Source organism: Oncorhynchus keta, chromosome 10 (genome assembly GCF_023373465.1).
Source record: "Oncorhynchus keta strain PuntledgeMale-10-30-2019 chromosome 10, Oket_V2, whole genome shotgun sequence".
In the NCBI taxonomy this organism is placed as follows: Eukaryota; Metazoa; Chordata; class Actinopteri; order Salmoniformes; family Salmonidae; genus Oncorhynchus; species Oncorhynchus keta.
Genome location: NC_068430.1, coordinates 13690144 through 13708403, shown reverse-complemented (window position 1 = coordinate 13708403; position 18260 = coordinate 13690144). Strand labels below are relative to the sequence as shown.

At 41.3% G+C, this 18260-nt stretch overlaps 1 protein-coding gene across 2 annotated transcripts; it reads left to right on the top strand.

Moving 5' to 3' along the window:
- Positions 1-4073: 4073 nt before the first annotated feature.
- LOC118388243 (uncharacterized) lies at positions 4074-18131 on the top strand. 2 transcript variants are annotated; one of them, XM_035777097.2, is made up of 7 exons: positions 4074-4116; positions 4863-4891; positions 13537-14176; positions 15640-15744; positions 15919-15980; positions 16297-16578; positions 16952-18131. In XM_035777097.2, exons 1-7 carry the CDS (start codon positions 4089-4091, stop codon positions 16997-16999), a joined length of 1194 nt encoding a protein of 397 aa, XP_035632990.2. In that variant the 5' UTR covers positions 4074-4088; the 3' UTR covers positions 17000-18131. The 2 variants fall into 2 exon arrangements, with proteins under 2 accessions (XP_035632990.2, XP_035632991.1); XM_035777098.1 differs by lacking the exons at positions 4074-4116; positions 4863-4891 and adding an exon at positions 12980-13138.
- Positions 18132-18260: the final 129 nt, after the last annotated feature.

Sequence of the window (18260 nt, the reverse complement as noted above, 5' to 3'; positions counted from 1 at the left end):
TTTGCGTGCATTGGCGTGCGTGTACCTTCCACCTGCTCATTAGGCATAAATTGGTATGGAGGACAGACAGGTGAACACATCCTGCATCTTGGTGGGTGTGGCAGAGTCTTGGGCTTGGTGACAGACAGGTGAACACATCCTGCATCTTGGTGGGTGTGGCAGAGTCTTGGGCTTGGTGACAGACAGGTGAACACATCCTGCATCCTGGTGGGTGTGGCAGAGTCTTGGGCCTGGTGACAGACAGGTGAACACATCCTGCATCCTGGTGGGTGTGGCAGAGTCTTGGGCCTGGTGACGGACAGGTGAACACATCCTGCATCTTGGTGGGTGTGGCAGAGTCTTGGGCCTGGTGACGGACAGGTGAACACATCCTGCATCTTGGTGGGTGTGGCAGAGTCTTGGGCCTGGTGACAGACAGGTGAACACATCCTGCATCTTGGTGGGTGTGGCAGAGTCTTGGGCCTGGTGACAGACAGTGAGTAGGTGCAGCGAAATTAGTAAATTGGTCAATTAGGAATTGGTAAATTAGCTTTCATTGTCTGATGAAATTCTGAAAGAGATCAGTGTGTTTTTTGCACATCTGATCATGGCAGGGAGTTGTTCAATGACAGGCATGCTGTCACGTTCTGACCTTAGTTCCTTTGTTATGTCTTTGTTTTTGTTTGGTCAGGGCGTGAGTTGGGGTGGGTAGTCTATGTTCGTTTTTCTATGTTGCGTTTATGTTTTTGTCCTGGTATGGTTCTCAATCAGAGGCAGGTGTCGTTTGTTGTCTCTGATTGAGAATCATACTTAGGTAGCCTGTTTTCCCACCATGATTTGTGGGTGATTATTTTCCGTTCAGTGTTTTTTCAATTCACTGTACAGAACTGTTCGTTTGTCGTATCTTTGTTCAGTGTTCAGTTATTTTATTAAAATCATGGACACTTACCACGCTGCACATTGGTCCGATATTTCCTACTCCTCCTCAGACGAGTAGGACGACGATCGTTACACATGTACTTGTTTAAAATATATCACCTGATGGTTTAATTTCAGAAAGACAAATAATTATGTTTTTTTTTTACTAAGTGCTATACAGTATACCTGCCTCACTCTTTGAAAAATAAGTAGTACTGCTAGGTTTTACACAGTCAAATGTGACAAATTACAACATTTTTTATTCAAGAACTGTACAAATTATACATTTCTGACGTCAATAAATAAAAAATAAAACATAAAAATCAATACAGTAATACGAGATCTGTATGTAAAACTTTTAGATTGGACATTTGAATAATTTACCAGATGCTCTTATCCAGTGCGACTTACAGTAAGTGCATTCATCTTAAGACGCTAAGTGAGACAATCATATATCACAGTCAAATGTACAGCATACAAACATTCCATTCGAGCAAAAACAATGGATATACAGTATAGTGTTTTGTAAAAAAATATGTTTTCATTACACACAAAATCTATGAATAAAAAATCTATAATTTCTAATGAAAAAACAAATGTGATAAATTGGTAGACATAGCATTTTGGAAATTAACTCTTCAAGTTATGCTCATGTCAAGTCCTGTAAATGATGCAATGAAATACCTTCCTCGACCCTGGTTTCTGTATTACACAGAAAAAGATGAGATCAGTGGTGGGCAATCTGAATGATCGTACCTGGGTAAGTTTATGGAAATTGTACACTGATACCAGGGTCTCTTGTGTTGACTTATGCAAGTCACAAGTCCCACTAAATGTTATTGTTTAGTGTTTAGTTGTGAAAATACTAGAAAACAGTTGTGTGTTATTAAATATTCCAAATATATATACCTATGTCAGGATAATGTGTGTGGAGGGAAATATTTTAATGTGTTTTAGACAATTCAAATAGAAGTCTATATTTGTCCTCTTAAGGATCTGACCCTTTTTTAATTGCCTAAAATGACATACCCAAATGTAACTGCCTGTAGCTCAGAGAGGACTGTCTCTCTGTCTAACTGCCTGTAGCTCAGAGAGGACTGTCTCTCTGTCTAACTGCCTGTAGCTCAGAGAGGACTGTCTCTCTGTCTAACTGCCTGTAGCTCAGAGAGGACTGTCTCTCTGTCTAACTGCCTGTAGCTCAGAGAGGACTGTCTCTCTGTCTAACTGCCTGTAGCTCAGAGAGGACTGTCTCTCTGTCTAACTGCCTGTAGCTCAGAGAGAACTGTCTCTCTGTCTAACTGCCTGTAGCTCAGAGAGGACTGTCTCTCTGTCTAACTGCCTGTAGCTCAGAGGGACTGTCTCTCTGTCTAACTGCCTGTAGCTCAGAGAGGACTGTCTCTCTGTCTAACAGCCTGTAGCTCAGAGAGGACTGTCTCTCTGTCTAACTGCCTGTAGCTCAGAGAGGACTGTCTCTCTGTCTAACTGCCTGTAGCTCAGAGAGGACTGTCTCTCTGTCTAACTGCCTGTAGCTCAGAGAGGACTGTCTCTCTGTCTAACTGCCTGTAGCTCAGAGAGGACTGTCTCTCTGTCTAACTGCCTGTAGCTCAGAGAGGACTGTCTCTCTGTCTAACTGCCTGTAGCTCAGAGAGGACTGTCTCTCTGTCTAACTGCCTGTAGCTCAGAGAGGACTGTCTCTCTGTCTAACTGCCTGTAGCTCAGAGAGGTCTGTCTCTCTGTCTAACTGCCTGTAGCTCAGAGAGGACTGTCTCTCTGTCTAACTGCCTGTAGCTCAGAGGGACTGTCTCTCTGTCTAACTGCCTGTAGCTCAGAGAGGACTGTCTCTCTGTCTAACTGCCTGTAGTTCAGAGAGGACTGTCTCTCTGTCTAACTGCCTGTAGCTCAGAGAGGACTGTCTCTCTGTCTAACTGCCTGTAGCTCAGAGAGGACTGTCTCTCTGTCTAACTGCCTGTAGCTCAGAGAGGACTGTCTCTCTGTCTAACTGCCTGTAGCTCAGAGAGGACTGTCTCTCTGTCTAACTGCCTGTAGCTCAGAGAGGACTGTCTCTCTGTCTAACTGCCTGTAGCTCAGAGAGGACTGTCTCTCTGTCTAACTGCCTGTAGCTCAGAGAGGACTGTCTCTCTGTCTAACTGCCTGTAGCTCAGAGAGGTCTGTCTCTCTGTCTAACTGCCTGTAGCTCAGAGAGGACTGTCTCTCTGTCTAACTGCCTGTAGCTCAGAGAGGACTGTCTCTCTGTCTAACTGCCTGTAGCTCAGAGAGGACTGTCTCTCTGTCTAACTGCCTGTAGTTCAGAGAGGACTGTCTCTCTGTCTAACTGCCTGTAGCTCAGAGAGGACTGTCTCTCTGTCTAACTGCCTGTAGCTCAGAGAGGACTGTCTCTCTGTCTAACTGCCTGTAGCTCAGAGAGGACTGTCTCTCTGTCTAACTGCCTGTAGCTCAGAGAGGACTGTCTCTCTGTCTCACTGCCTGTAGCTCAGAGAGGACTGTCTCTCTGTCTAACTGCCTGTAGCTCAGTTAGATTTGGGTATGTCATTTTAGGCAAACATGTTAAAAAGGGTCCGATCCTTAAGAGGACAAATATAGAAAAATATATAAGCAAGGATATGCATATTCTTGGTATCATTTGAAAGAAAACACTGACATTTGTGGAAATGTGACATTATTGTAGGAGAATATAACACATTAGATCTGTAAATAATACAAACCAAAAAAACAGGCATGTTCAATTATTTTATTTTTTCATCATCTTTGAAATGCAAGAGAAAGGCCATAATGTGGGAGTCTAAGCGAAATATAGATTTTGGCCAGTAGATGGCAGCAGTATGCAAAGTTTCAGATTGATCCAGTGAAGCAAAGCAATAATGCACAATATTTTTTTATCAAGTCTGCCCAAATGTGCCGAATTGGTCAATTGATAAATTTTCAAGTACATAACTATGGAGAACATACAAAAATGATATGGTTTAATGATATGGTTTTTTATAAGTTTAAACACTCCCAGGAATGTCATACATGATGTATGATTAGCTTATACACTAACTTTCACACATCTAGATGGCCGGACGGGGTGGGTGTGGAGCCAGAGACAGCAGGGGTCCAAACTGTAGAACCCAGTTCCTACATTTGAATATTACAATGGATTTTATCAAACAAAACTGTTACATTTTATCAGGATGACAAATCAGAGCAAGATTACTGAATGTAAGTACATTATTTACCGTCAGAGGTGAATGTATCAAACCAGTTGCTGTGATAAAAGTGTTTTGTTGTTGTGTACTTTCCTCAAACAATAGCATGGTATGTTTCATTATAATAGTTACTGTAAATTAGACAGTGCAGTTAGATTAATAAGAATTGAAGCTTTCTGCTCATATAAGACACATCTATGACCTGGAAAGTTTGCTGTTAAGTACAACGTCATGATAGTCACATTAGCGCACGTTAGCAACAACTGTCCCGGTATAGTGACACCGATCCCATAGAGGTTACATTTTTGTACAGTCCTGTGAAATACATGACACGGTCAAACCAGTTTACATTATCTTTGACTGTGATGCCATGGGGAAGACCCACAGCCCTTTTCCTGATCTAGAATTCTCCACTATCAGACTTTGTTACTGCAAGCTGCTCAATAATGAGACTGACATGTAGGTCCTCGTTAAGAATTCAGCAATGAGGAAGCCCTTTATAATTATTCTCAATCAGGTGATCTAATCTTCACAAGGTTGAGCCCTAACAATACAATGACTCTGCTATACACTATCTATCTATAGACACATTAGGGACTTTTTGGTTTCACTTTAGTTTCTCTATGACATGGTTTAAGTTAGCTGCCATGGGTTTGAGTGCGGCAGAAGCAGGTAAGAGATAAGAGATAAAGATTGATGACTGATTACAGAGTGGTGACTCTTCCTGCTATGCTATGCTGTGATGTGCTGTCCCCCCAGGTCAACGAATGCACCATGTGAGAGGAAACGTAAGTCAGAATTATTTTTGTTGTTGTTGTTTTTTTTCACCTTTATTTAACCAGGTAGGCAAGTTGAGAACACCTTTATTTAACCAGGTAGGCAAGTTGAGAACACCTTTATTTAACCAGGTAGGCAAGTTGAGAACACCTTTATTTAACCAGGTAGGCTAGTTGAGAACACCTTTATTTAACCAGGTAGGCAAGTTGAGAACACCTTTATTTAACCAGGTAGGCAAGTTGAGAACACCTTTATTTAACCAGGTAGGCTAGTTGAGAACACCTTTATTTAACCAGGTAGGCTAGTTGAGAACACCTTTATTTAACCAGGTAGGCAAGTTGAGAACACCTTTATTTAACCAGGTAGGCTAGTTGAGAACACCTTTATTTAACCAGGTAGGCTAGTTGAGAACACCTTTATTTAACCAGGTAGGCTAGTTGAGAACACCTTTATTTAACCAGGTAGGCAAGTTGAGAACACCTTTATTTAACCAGGTAGGCTAGTTGAGAACACCTTTATTTAACCAGGTAGGCTAGTTGAGAACACCTTTATTTAACCAGGTAGGCTAGTTGAGAACACCTTTATTTAACCAGGTAGGCTAGTTGAGAACACCTTTATTTAACCAGGTAGGCAAGTTGAGAACACCTTTATTTAACCAGGTAGGCAAGTTGAGAACACATTTATTTAACCAGGTAGGCTAGTTGAGAACACCTTTATTTAACCAGGTAGGCTAGTTGAGAACACCTTTATTTAACCAGGTAGGCTAGTTGAGAACACCTTTATTTAACCAGGTAGGCAAGTTGAGAACACCTTTATTTAACCTGGTAGGCAAGTTGAGAACACCTTTATTTAACCAGGTAGGCAAGTTCAGAACACCTTTATTTAACCAGGTAGACAAGTTGAGAACACCTTTATTTAACCAGGTAGGCAAGTTGAGAACACCTTTATTTAACCAGGTAGGCAAGTTGAGAACACCTTTATTTAACCAGGTAGGCAAGTTGAGAACACCTTTATTTAACCAGGTAGGCAAGTTGAGAACACCTTTATTTCACCAGGTAGGCAAGTTGAGAACACCTTTATTTAACCAGGTAGGCAAGTTGAGAACACCTTTATTTAACCAGGTAGGCAAGTTGAGAACACCTTTATTTAACCAGGTAGGCAAGTTGAGAACACCTTTTTTTAACCAGGTAGGCAAGTTGAGAACAAGTTCTCATTTACAATTGCGACCTGGCCAAGATAAAGCAAAGCAGTTCGACACATACAACAACACAGAGTTACACATGGAGTAAAACAAACATACAGTCAATAATACAGTTTAAACAAGTCTATATACAATGTGAGCAAATGAGGTGAGATAAGGGAGGTAAAGGCAAAAAAGGCCATGGTGGCAAAGTAAATACAATATAGCAAGTAAAACACTGGAATGGTAGATTTGCAATGGAAGAATGTGCAAAGTAGAAATCAAAATAATGGGGTGCAAAGGAGCTAAATTAATTAATTAATTAAATACAGTAGGGAAAGAGGTAGTTGTTTGGGCTAAATTATAGGTGGGCTATGTACAGGTGCAGTAATCTGTGAGCTGCTCTGACAGTTGGTGCTTAACGAGTATGAAGCGAGGGCCAGCCAACGAGAGCGTACAGGTCGCAATGGTGGGTAGTATATGGGACTTTGGTGACAAAACGGATGGCAATGTGATAGACTGCATCCAATTTGTTGAGTAGGGTATTGGAGGCTATTTTGTAAATGACATCGCCAAAGTCGAGGATTGGTAGGATGGTCAGTTTTACAAGGGTATGTTTGGCAGCATGAGTGAAGGATGCTTTGTTGCGAAATAGGAAGCCAATTCTAGATTGAACTTTGGATTGGAGATGTTTGATATGGGTCTGGAATGAGAGTTTACAGTCTAATCAGACACCTAAGTATTTGTAGTTGTCCACGTATTCTAAGTCAGAGCCGTCCAGAGTAGTGATGTTGGACAGGCGGGTAGGTGCAGGTAGCGATCGGTTGAAGAGCATACATTTAGTTTTACTTGTATTTAAGAGCAATTGGAGGTCACGGAAGGAGAGTTGTATGGCATTGAAGCTTGCCTGGAGGGTTGTTAACACAGTGTCCAAAGAAGGGCCAGAAGTATACAGAATGGTGTCGTCTGCGTAGAGGTGGATCAGAGACTCACCAGCAGCAAAAGCGACCTCATTGATGTATACAGAGAAGAGAGTCGGTCCAAGAATTTAACCCTGTGGCACCCCCATAGAGACTGCCAGAGGTCCGGACAGCAGACCCTCCGATTTGACACACTGAACTCTATCAGAGAAGTAGTTGGTGAACCAGGCGAGGCAATCATTTGAGAAACCAAGGCTGTCGAGTCTGCCGATGAGGATGTGGTGATTGACAGAGTCGAAAGCCTTGGCCAGATCAATGAATACGGCTGCACAGTAATGTTTCTTATCGATGGCGGTTAAGATATCGTTTAGGACCTTGAGCGTGGCTGAGGTGCACCCATGACCAGCTCTGAAACCAGATTGCATAGCAGAGAAGGTATGGTGAGATTCGAAATGGTCGGTAATCTGTTTGTTGACTTGGCTTTCGAAGACCTTAGAAAGGCATGGTAGGATAGATATAGGTCTGTAGCAGTTTGGGTCAAGAATGTCCCCCCCCTTTGAAGAGGGGTATGACCGCAGCTGCTTTCCAATCTTTGGGAATCTCAGACGACACGAATGAGAGGTTGAACAGGCTAGTAATAGGGGTGGCAACAATTTCAGCAGATAATTTTAGAAAGAAAGGGTCCAGATTGTCTAGCCCGGCTGATTTGTAGGGGTCCAGATTTAGCAGATTTTGCAGTCCTGCTTAAGGGCCATAAAAAAATGAAGCAGGACACCTGGAGTATCAACCTGGATCAAATGAAGTTGAATTTAAACACAAGATAAGGCTCCCAAACATAGACAGCTATCAAGCTGCTGAAGTGGTTCAGCAACAAATCTCTTAATTTAATCATAAATGTATCATATATAGTACAAAAATCTATTTGCCCCAATCAAGTTAACAAATTATTATCAGTGTCGTCTTACATTACAAAAAATAAAAGTATGATCATTTAACTTGTATGGTTGATATCAGATTAAGAAAATACCAGTGCCCTTGAATCATTCATCTGTCACACTTTCTTCTTGGGAACAAATGATGTCTAAGTTTTTTGTTTACACCTCATTTACTCTAATTCTGGAGTGCATCATATGAAGGCCAACCTGTCACATTGGAGACCATACAATAATATACCACATTCAAGGTCCTTACTGAAATGACCATTCATCTTCAAGCAAACCAGCATAAAGGTGGTTATAATCCATTGGACATTTGGTGTGTTTTGCACAAATGTTGCATTGACTATCAATCTATGTGATCACATAGACATCACAATGATGAACTCTCTTATTGTGTTTCACGGTATTTGAGGTGACAACCGCTGGCAGTACAGTGTTGCCTAAGGGTTCAACTTTAGTAAGTCGAAGTGGATGCTGGTCGACTCTTCCTGGGACGGTGAATTGGATCACATAAGAGAACGCTCGTTGATCAGATAAACATATACTATGTGAAACAGATATGATGCGTTGTCATGTAGAAAAAGGAATAATGTCAGCTCTACAAGTTGGTGTGTTTTGCACAAATGTTTCTTTGACTATCAATCTATGTGATCACAAAGCCATCACAATGATAATGTCATGCCCTGATCTATTTCACCTGTCCTTGTGGTTGTCTCCACCCCCCTCTAGGTGTCGCCCATCTTCCCAATTATCCCCTGTGTATTTATACCAGTGTTCACTGTCTGTTTGTTTGTTGCCAGTTCATCTTGTTCGTTCTTGCTTACCAGCGGTTTTCCTAACTGCACCTAACTGCGCCTATCGTTTCCTAGCGTCTCTTTGCTAGTCCTCCCAGTTTTGACCTCTGCCTGCCCCTGAGTCTGCCTGCTGTCCTGTACCTTTGCCTTACCCTGGATTTTTTTGACCCCTGCCTGCCTTGACCTGCCCCTGTCTCTACAATAAACATTGTTACTTTGACAGTCTGCATCTGGGTCTTACCTTGATCGCTGAGAGATAAATCAAATCAAATCCAATTTTATTTGTCACATACACATGGTTAGCAGATGTTAGTGCGAGTGTAGCGAAATGTTTGTGCTTCTAGTTCCGACAATGCAGTAATAACCAACAAGTAATCTAGCTAACAATTCCAAATCTACTACCTTATAGACACAAGTGTAAGTGGATAAAGAATATGTACATAAAGATATATGAATGAGTGATGGTACAGAGCGGCATAGGCAAGATACAGTAGATTATATTGAGTGCAGTATATACATATGAGATGAGTATGTAAACAAAGTGGCATAGTTAAAATGGCTAGTGATACATATATTACATAAGGATGATATAGAGTACAGTATATACGTATACATATGAGATGAATAATGTAGGGAACATTATATTAGGTAGCATTGTTTAAAGTGGCTAGTGATTTATTTTACATCATTTCCCATCAATTCCCATTATTAAAGTGGCTGGAGTTGAGTCAGTGTGTTGGCAGCAGCCACTCAATGTTAGTGGTGGCTGTTTAACAGTCTGATGGCCTTGAGATAGAAGCTGTTTTTCAGTCTCTCGGTCCCAGCTTTGATGCACCTGTACTGACCTCGCCTTCTGGATGATAGTGGGGTGAACAGGCAGTGGCTCGGGTGGTTGCTGTCCTTGATGATCTTTATGGCCTTTCTGTGACATCGGGTGGTGTAGGTGTCCTGGAGGGCAGGTAGTTTGCCCCCGGTGATGCGTTGTGCAGACCTCACTACCCTCTGGAGAGCCTTACGGTTGTGGGAGGAGCAGTTTTATGATCTGATAAACTCTCTTATTGTGTTTCACAGTGTTTGGGGTGACATTCTTTGGTGTTGAAGCATCACTGGATAACTAGTTGATTTTAGTAAGTAGATAATACATAGTCTATTGTGGAATGTAAATATCATATTGTTTTGATCAAATTCCACACCAAATTTTTAACACTGAGGATGTACCATTATTTTTAGAAAGTTACAATAAATTAAATCCTCCCTAAATGCAATTCAATTATGAGAGAGCCCTTCATAATCCTCTCATAGTTTCATGATCTGACTGTTGGTCAAACATCAGGGATCAGTATAATGGTCTGTTGTAGAGGCTGGCCAACAGAGGGTGAACAACACTAATGCCACTCTGAACAGAACAGAACAGTTGCGTCACTACAGACCCTGGTTCGTTCCCAGGCTGTGTCACAACCGGCCGTGTTCAGGAGTCCCATAGGGCGGTGAACAATTGTCCCAGTGTTGTCTGAGTTAGGGGAGGGTTTGGCTGGGGGGGTAGGCTGGTTGAATTTGATCTTAACAGACTTGCCTAGTTAAATAAAAAAGTCCATCTCTAGGGAGATGGAAATTCACAGTAATGTGTCATCCACAAACATCAAGTTGTCTATAAAACAAACCTATTGGTTTTAGTGCATTACATAAAAGGAGACCAGCAAAACTGAAACTTCACTCATATGTAAATCATGGATTTGGAGGGGAAACAAATGCTTGATTTGCAAACTTTTCTTTCCTCTCACAAACTTCTCTTTTTTTATTTTTCCAGGAACAGTATATACATTGAAAATCAGAAGAGAGTGGGTGTCTGCAGGTACTATTGAGAGGCTTTACACACCCTCCCCAGTGTTCACACAGAATGTTAATAAGGCATAGTGATTCAGCAGCCACACTCATTATGCAGGTCATGATCATGCCATTTAAACCACAGTGATAAGAAGAGGAAAGATGGAATAGCATGTGTACATTGTTCAGTTTGTGTGCAAGCACTTTGTGAAAATGAATGAGGATGCTGCAGTTGGGAAGCTATAAAAAGCTTCATGAATAAATGTGATTGATTGAGGCTTGTATTTTTCCATTGTATGGTGTACAGTGTGTGTAGTCTGCTGATTGTTTATGTATTGTGATGGTGTGCTAAGTGCTATGGTGTTAACAGGAAATATAATTGTGCTCCTGGGTAAAAATGTTATTTTGGGCGACATTTGGTCAGAAATGTTGCAGATGGGAGGATAAAGTCCCTAGTGAGACACCATGTGAGAATGGAGAAACACATCGCAAGAGGAAATGGTAGAATGATGATTTACTGGGAAATATGAGTTTATCTGTGGCTGTCTGAAGGTTGGAATGAATGAGTGTTGAAATAAATGCATACAATGTAGGCTGTGTGCCATCCAATAGTGTAAATCCAGATAACCCTAACCCCACCCTAACCTTAACCCTAGTGAGTAGCCTGCATTGCATTACATTACATGATGCACTGAGAATTCAACAGAATCCTTTTTTGTATGAGTTAGTATTCTGCCAGCTTAATCTAAATTCTGGTCATATGACTACAGTGTGTGTGGCTGACATTGACTGGAGCAAATAGATGAACAGGCTTTTGAACAAAGCCAGCGGGTCATTAAAAATGAAAAATCGCAGCCATAACAGTAACAGTCAAAAATAATTTCAGATCAAATGAACCCAAGTGTAAATGAATCAGAACCAGTGCATTAACGTGACCGCCGTCCCTTTTCGTATCTCTACACCTCACATTCATCTCTGGTCACAATCATGAGCTGTGGTCGATTTCATGATTAATGCGATACACCTTTATGATGGAATAAGATTACACTTCAAATAATGTAGCCTTGAATAGGAGGAGTGCAGTGTAGACTTTCAATGGAGAAGTGTATGCCACTGCAGCCTAATGGCTGTATAACCTAATACAATATAACCATATACTGTAGCCTAGTTGTGTCTTGATCACTTCTCTTGAATCGTACAGTGTAGTCATAACACTTGTCAGTGAACGGCTCAGACACCATCCAATTTTAGGAACTGTTCAAACTTCCATTTCAGAGAATATAGGTCACTTTAGGATGGTGTAAAGATTTAAAGCCCATGGTTCCTAAAAGGAGCAAAGTCCGTCGGTGAATGTTCTCTGTCTCTCTCCGTTCAGGGAAAGTTTTTCCAGGTCAAAGGTCACACCAGTTGGGGCCACTCTCAGTCATATCTGCCTGGAAGTCTCTCCTCCTCCTCCACTTCCTCTCCCCCCCTCCATCCTTGCACAATAAAATCTAAATATAATAGACTTGGTAACACAACACTGCTTGGGAACATGCAGAATGACCCTGAGTCCAGGTTGGAACATGTAGCATCATGCCACCACAAAGACCTGCCCCAAAAAGAGAACACTCAATGATATATCATGTATTTTTTGTGTTTCTCCAGACATAAAGGTTATGGTAATATATTATCAGCTGAACCGAAAGTCCAAATGCCCCACAAAGTAGTTCCTCACATTTCCCCTGCAGTCAATAAATGTTCTTATCAGTAGGCTACCGGTATGACTACAGAGGTCAAAAAATGGTGATGGCAGCCTTTATTGCTGCCTTTGCCAGTAATAAACGTTGATTTGACTGTGCCCAGTGTGTATGGTCAATCATAAAACAAGAGGGTGAGGATTCTGTTTTTGTTTCTAGTCGCATATGCCACCTGCATTATTATACAGGCCATATGAATGTTATTTTGTTGATGGGGAAGTGTTATTTTAATCAAATCAAATGTATTAGTCACATACACAATTTACAGCAGGTATAAAAGGTGCAGTGAAATGCTTATGCCGTGAGCTCTCTCAACAATGCAGGACATAAATCCTTAATCAGTAATAACAAAGATGAAGTAAAAAAATAAAATAAGAAGTAGTGGAAGTAGCAGAATAGGTAGTATGCATAGTAATAATGGACTGGATTTACATATTTAAAGTGGGTAGTAGAATCAATAGTATATATTACAACAGCAGCACTGAGTGTGAGTGTGAGTGTGAGTGTGTGTGTGTGTGTGTGTGTGTGTGTGTGTTTCAGGTTAACTAAAACCAACACCGTAATTTCCCCTTGTGGCACGAGCAGGACAACACCGAAACCGTAAACAAGCCCTAAAGTCCCGTTGAGGAGAAATCATATGACGCATTGACTTCCCCTTACCTGCTTCACTTCACCCACGCGCTCTGCACAAAGGGTGGTGATAGGCTGTCGGTAAAGAAGGAGGCGTAAACCAACGCGTCATTACATGTCCTGAACCAGGTTTTTGTTGAAGAGGTCATTTTTGGGTAGGATATCTCACCTAGTCAACACGTCGAAATCAACACATTTATCGGGAAGGGAACAGCAAGACAGTTAGTGAAAAAGTGAGTAGCCTAGTGTATGATATCCTATTATATTTCATGTTGTCGACTGACGTATTCACATGGGAAATTGGAAGTTGAAGTGGTAATGGTAGGCTACTGTTCAGGAAGAACAGTGGTAATGGTAGGCTAATGTTCAGGAAGAACTAAGATCAGCATTGGGTGAAATACCACGACCAGAGAGAACTGTTAGGCAATTTTTTGGGCAACCAATGCTGTGTTTTAATCGTTCAGAAAATGTAAACGAAAACTTTACTTTAGGCTATATTACAAGTGAAACCAAAACAACCAGAACAACATATCCAATACAATTGTGCAATTGTGACATAACATAATGTTGAAAGAAATACATCTTTACGGTCATTTAAAAAATGTATCTAATTTTGCATTATCTATTGTAGATTTCTATCATGGAGGTTGCAGAAAAGAAGATGCCCAAACAGGCACAGCTGCTCTCTCTTGGCCGCAAGGACACCAGTCACCTCTTGGAAGTTTATGTGAAGCGCAGCATCAGTTTAAGTGACGGGACATGTGAGGACCAGAGGTCACCAACAAAGCCTCGGAAGTGGGTGACACTGTCAGAGAAACGCAGAAGAGTCCACCGGCATTCTATTGACTCCTTGGTCACCTTAGGGCCCAGCAAACTTGACGATGGCGATGCCACCAGCACACCACCCGACGAGGGCTTTGTTATACCAAATGTGGCTCCTGTAGAAATCCCAGGACCTGCTGATATTCCTGAGATTGATGCGTCTACTGAACTGGAGAATAAGTCTAAAGAGGGAAAGAAGAGGACCAAAAGGCCCTCTCTCTGGAAAAGTTTTCTGGGTTTCTTCTCGAAGAAGGGGAGTGACCAGAAAGATGAGCACGAGTCTGGTACAGAGACTGGTGGACAGTCGCAAGGAAACAAATCCATAAAAAAGCAATGGCGCTCCATGAGGAGACCTCTGAGAAAAATAAAGAGTGACAGCTTCAGAGGGTCTGTGAGGAGATCATCGGCTCGGAACAGGGCCAACACTACAGAAATAACTGGAGTTGAATGTAGGTTTGAGCGGGCATGGCACCCAAACATTTCACACAGTACTGGTTTTGTTGTTATGGTCCTTTTGTTCAAACAGGATTTTGTGGATAATCTTAGTTTAACTGTGTTTTGGGAAATTGGGCCCTAGTTGGTAGTCCAGTTGTTAGAGAGTTAGTTGGTAGCCCTGTTATTAGTTAGTAGTCTAGTTGTTAGAGAGTTAGTTGGTAGCCCTGTTATTAGTTAGTAGTCCAGTTGTTAGAGAGTTAGTTGGTAGTCCAGTTGTTAGAGAGTTAGTTGGTAGCCCTGTTATTAGTTAGTAGTCCAGTTGTTAGAGAGTTAGTTGGTAGCCCTGTTATTAGTTAGTAGTCCAGTTGTTAGAGAGTTAGTTGGTAGTCCAGTTGTTAGAGAGTTAGTTGGTAGCCCTGTTATTAGTTAGTAGTCCAGTTGTTAGAGAGTTAGTTGGTAGTCCAGTTGTTAGAGAGTTAGTTGGTAGCCCTGTTATTAGTTAGTAGTCCAGTTGTTAGAGAGTTAGTTGGTAGTCCAGTTGTTAGAGAGTTAGTTGGTAGCCCTGTTATTAGTTAGTAGTCCAGTTGTTAGAGAGTTAGTTGGTAGTCCAGTTGTTAGAGAGTTAGTTGGTAGCCCTGTTATTAGTTAGTAGTCCAGTTGTTAGAGAGTTAGTTGGTAGCCCTGTTATTAGTTAGTAGTCCAGTTGTTAGAGAGTTAGTTGGTAGTCCTGTTATTAGTTAGTAGTCCAGTTGTTAGAGAGTTAGTTGGTAGCCCTGTTATTAGTTAGTAGTCCAGTTGTTAGAGAGTTAGTTGGTAGTCCTGTTATTAGTTAGTAGTCCAGTTGTTAGAGAGTTAGTTGGTAGCCCTGTTATCAGTTAGTAGTCCAGTTGTTAGAGAGTTAGTTGGTAGTCCTGTTATTAGTTAGTAGTCCAGTTGTTAGAGAGTTAGTTGGTAGTCCTGTTATTAGTTAGTAGTCCAGTTGTTAGAGAGTTAGTTGGTAGCCCTGTTATTAGTTAGTAGTCCAGTTGTTAGAGAGTTAGTTGGTAGCCCTGTTATTAGTTAGTAGTCCAGTTGTTAGAGAGTTAGTTGGTAGCCCTGTTATAAGTTAGTAGTCCAGTTGTTAGAGAGTTAGTTGGTAGTCCTGTTATTAGTTAGTAGTCCAGTTGTTAGAGAGTTAGTTGGTAGCCCTGTTATTAGTTAGTAGTCCAGTTGTTAGAGAGTTAGTTGGTAGCCCTGTTATTAGTTAGTAGTCCAGTTGTTAGAGAGTTAGTTGGTAGTCCAGTTGTTAGAGTTAGTTGGTAGCCCTGTTATTAGTTAGTAGTCCAGTTGTTAAAGAGAGTTAGTTGGTAGTCCAGTTATTAGAGTTAGTTGGTAGCCCTGTTATTAGTTAGTAGTCCAGTTGTTAGAGAGTTAGTTGGTAGTCCTGTTAGTAGATTTATTGCATGAAAAAAACACTATGTTACTTGTTACTCTACAGCGGTTGTGAGTGTGGTGCTCACAGACTCATACTATGAGAAAGTGTCAGAAGAGCTGGAGAAGATTGTGTCTGAGGAGAAAGAGACAGACACAGCTTCTACAGATGGTAAGTAGCCTATCATCAAGCAATGTTCTCATGTGTATTGATGTCTTATCTAATCATAATAGAAATTGCACATTCAATAGCATCCTAAATATAAAGCTGTAAAGGCCACAGCACATCACACATCTGTTACAACTGTGTAGACTTCTATTGACCCTTTCTATCCATTTCTTACAGAGGACGTCATCAAAAGGATCATTGTTCTGATGAAGCAGCAAGGAGACGTCATTGATAACAAGGTTTGTGTTCATAAACTACAACAAAAAAATAATGTATGTGAGAAACTTAATACAAAAGTCTATCTTTGACACTCAATGCTTCTTTCACATCCAGGATAGCTTGCTATAGCCTGGGTACCAGTCTGTTTGTGCTAACATTCCACCCCTTGTACCCAGTATCCTATGCCAAACAGGTTTGGTAAATGGCACAGAGTACAAGGAGTGAAATGTTACCACAAAACTGGTCTGGATTTCAGGTTAAACTTGCTATTTCCTCATGGATAATAATATATTATTCTATGGTCACTCGTGAAAGTATGTCCTGCTCTCTCCATAGCTGAAGGAGAACCCCAGCCTGAGCGCATTCTTCCAGAAGCTGTCCTACAGTACCTTCCAGCAGTTGGCTGATACGTACGTGGAGACAGAGACCCCTACAGGCCAGAGCCGCCAGACACCACACACTGTTGGGCCCGGGCCCGTCAACGCCCCGGAGCTGGTCAAGCTGGCCTTCACTCTGGACTTCACAGCCAGGGTGGCCTGTCTCTCCAGACAATCCACAGGACACATCATGGGCCTGGGCAACCGCTACTTAGAGGCCCGCTTCACCCAGACACCAGAGGCAAGAGTCAATCCCTGTTTTCTCTTTTAATTCAAATGCATGTAATTATGTGTAAATCACAGGAGGCTGGTGTGACCTTATTTGGGGAGAATGGGATCGCGGTAATGACTGGAGTGGAATGGTATCAAATGCATCAAACACATGGTTTCCAGGTGTTTGATGCCATTGAATTTGCTCCGTTCCAGACGTTATTATGAGCCGTTCTCCCCTCAGCAGCCTCATGTGGTATAAACTAAAATGAAGGGGTTGTGACACAGGAACACCCCCAACACACAAGTTAAAAGCTGTTTCGTACCGTTTAACCACAGTGCTGTTAGCAGGTGAATCAAGGAAGATCACACATGTTTCTAATGGCATTTATGTTGCTTCGCAGGTTAATCCAGATCAGACGATGCATCACCAGGATGGTCCTAATCGTTGATGCACCACCACATGCAAATGAGACCAACTAGTGCAGGGGAAACATACTCAGTACTGTAATAACACATCAAGTGTTCCTTGGGAAATAAATAAAACCCAGAGGCAGGTCACCTCGGGAACACCACTTATGGTAGTCCTTGTACCAGTAAATTTCCACTAGGTCATCTAAATAACTACCATGTGTACAGGTTAGTAAGTAAAATATATCCACTTCTTACCACTTGTGGTGCAGTCTGCATTTACTTATCTGAATTAGTGATAGTAAGTACTATGTAGCCTACTGTAACTGCATGTACAGGTACATTGGTTATTTCCCCACAGCAGGGTATCTTAATCCTGGTTCTGTGAACTCAAAAGGGTGCACATTTTTTGTTTTGCCCTAGCAATACACACCTGATTCTACTAATCAAAGGTTTGATGATGAGTTGATTAGTGACATGATGTGTGCAGTGCTAGGGTAAAAACTCAAATGTGCACCCCTTTTGAGTCCTCAGAACCAGGACTAAGAAACACGTCCCTACAGTAACCCTAGAGTAATGCATTGTTTCTGGGGATTCTACTCATGACACGTGACAAAATAAGAAAACCAAGCTATTGATCCAAACTATTTATGTAGCAATATTTCCACATGGTAGAAATATATTTTCTCTAATACTGTGGTCCTGTGTGGCTCAGTTGTTAGTGCATGATGCTTGTAACACCAAGTGTCAGTTTCCACTGGAGACACCCATATATGAAATGTAAACACGCATGACTGTAAGTCACTTTGGATAAAAGACTCTGCTAAATGGTATATATTATTTCTGCAATATCAATGTTTTACAGATTTTTTAGAATGCACTTTACAAAACTTTATCTGGCTATGTAATAATGCAATGCAATGTCCTGCACTTTACACAGTGCACTTGTATTAGTGCAATTACATGAAAACCGCAGCATACTTCTGTTAACTTTTTTTATGAACTATTATTGTTATTGGCAGTGCAATCTTTAGTTTCATCATTGTTTACCTGTTTTGCTTTTCAGTCTAAGGATGAACAACTGCTGATGAACAATATGACATTTATATAGATGTGTATGCTGGCATTCACACTATTTGTTACATGAATAAATTATGTTTTTGTTAAAAAGCACCACTTCTACGGATTGAAATGCATTATTTGATGGTACCTTGGTTGATACAGTATCAACATTTGACTTTGGTTAGATAATGGCCAAACTGTCCTTCGATAGAGAGCTGAATTCTTGTAACTGCCAGAGCT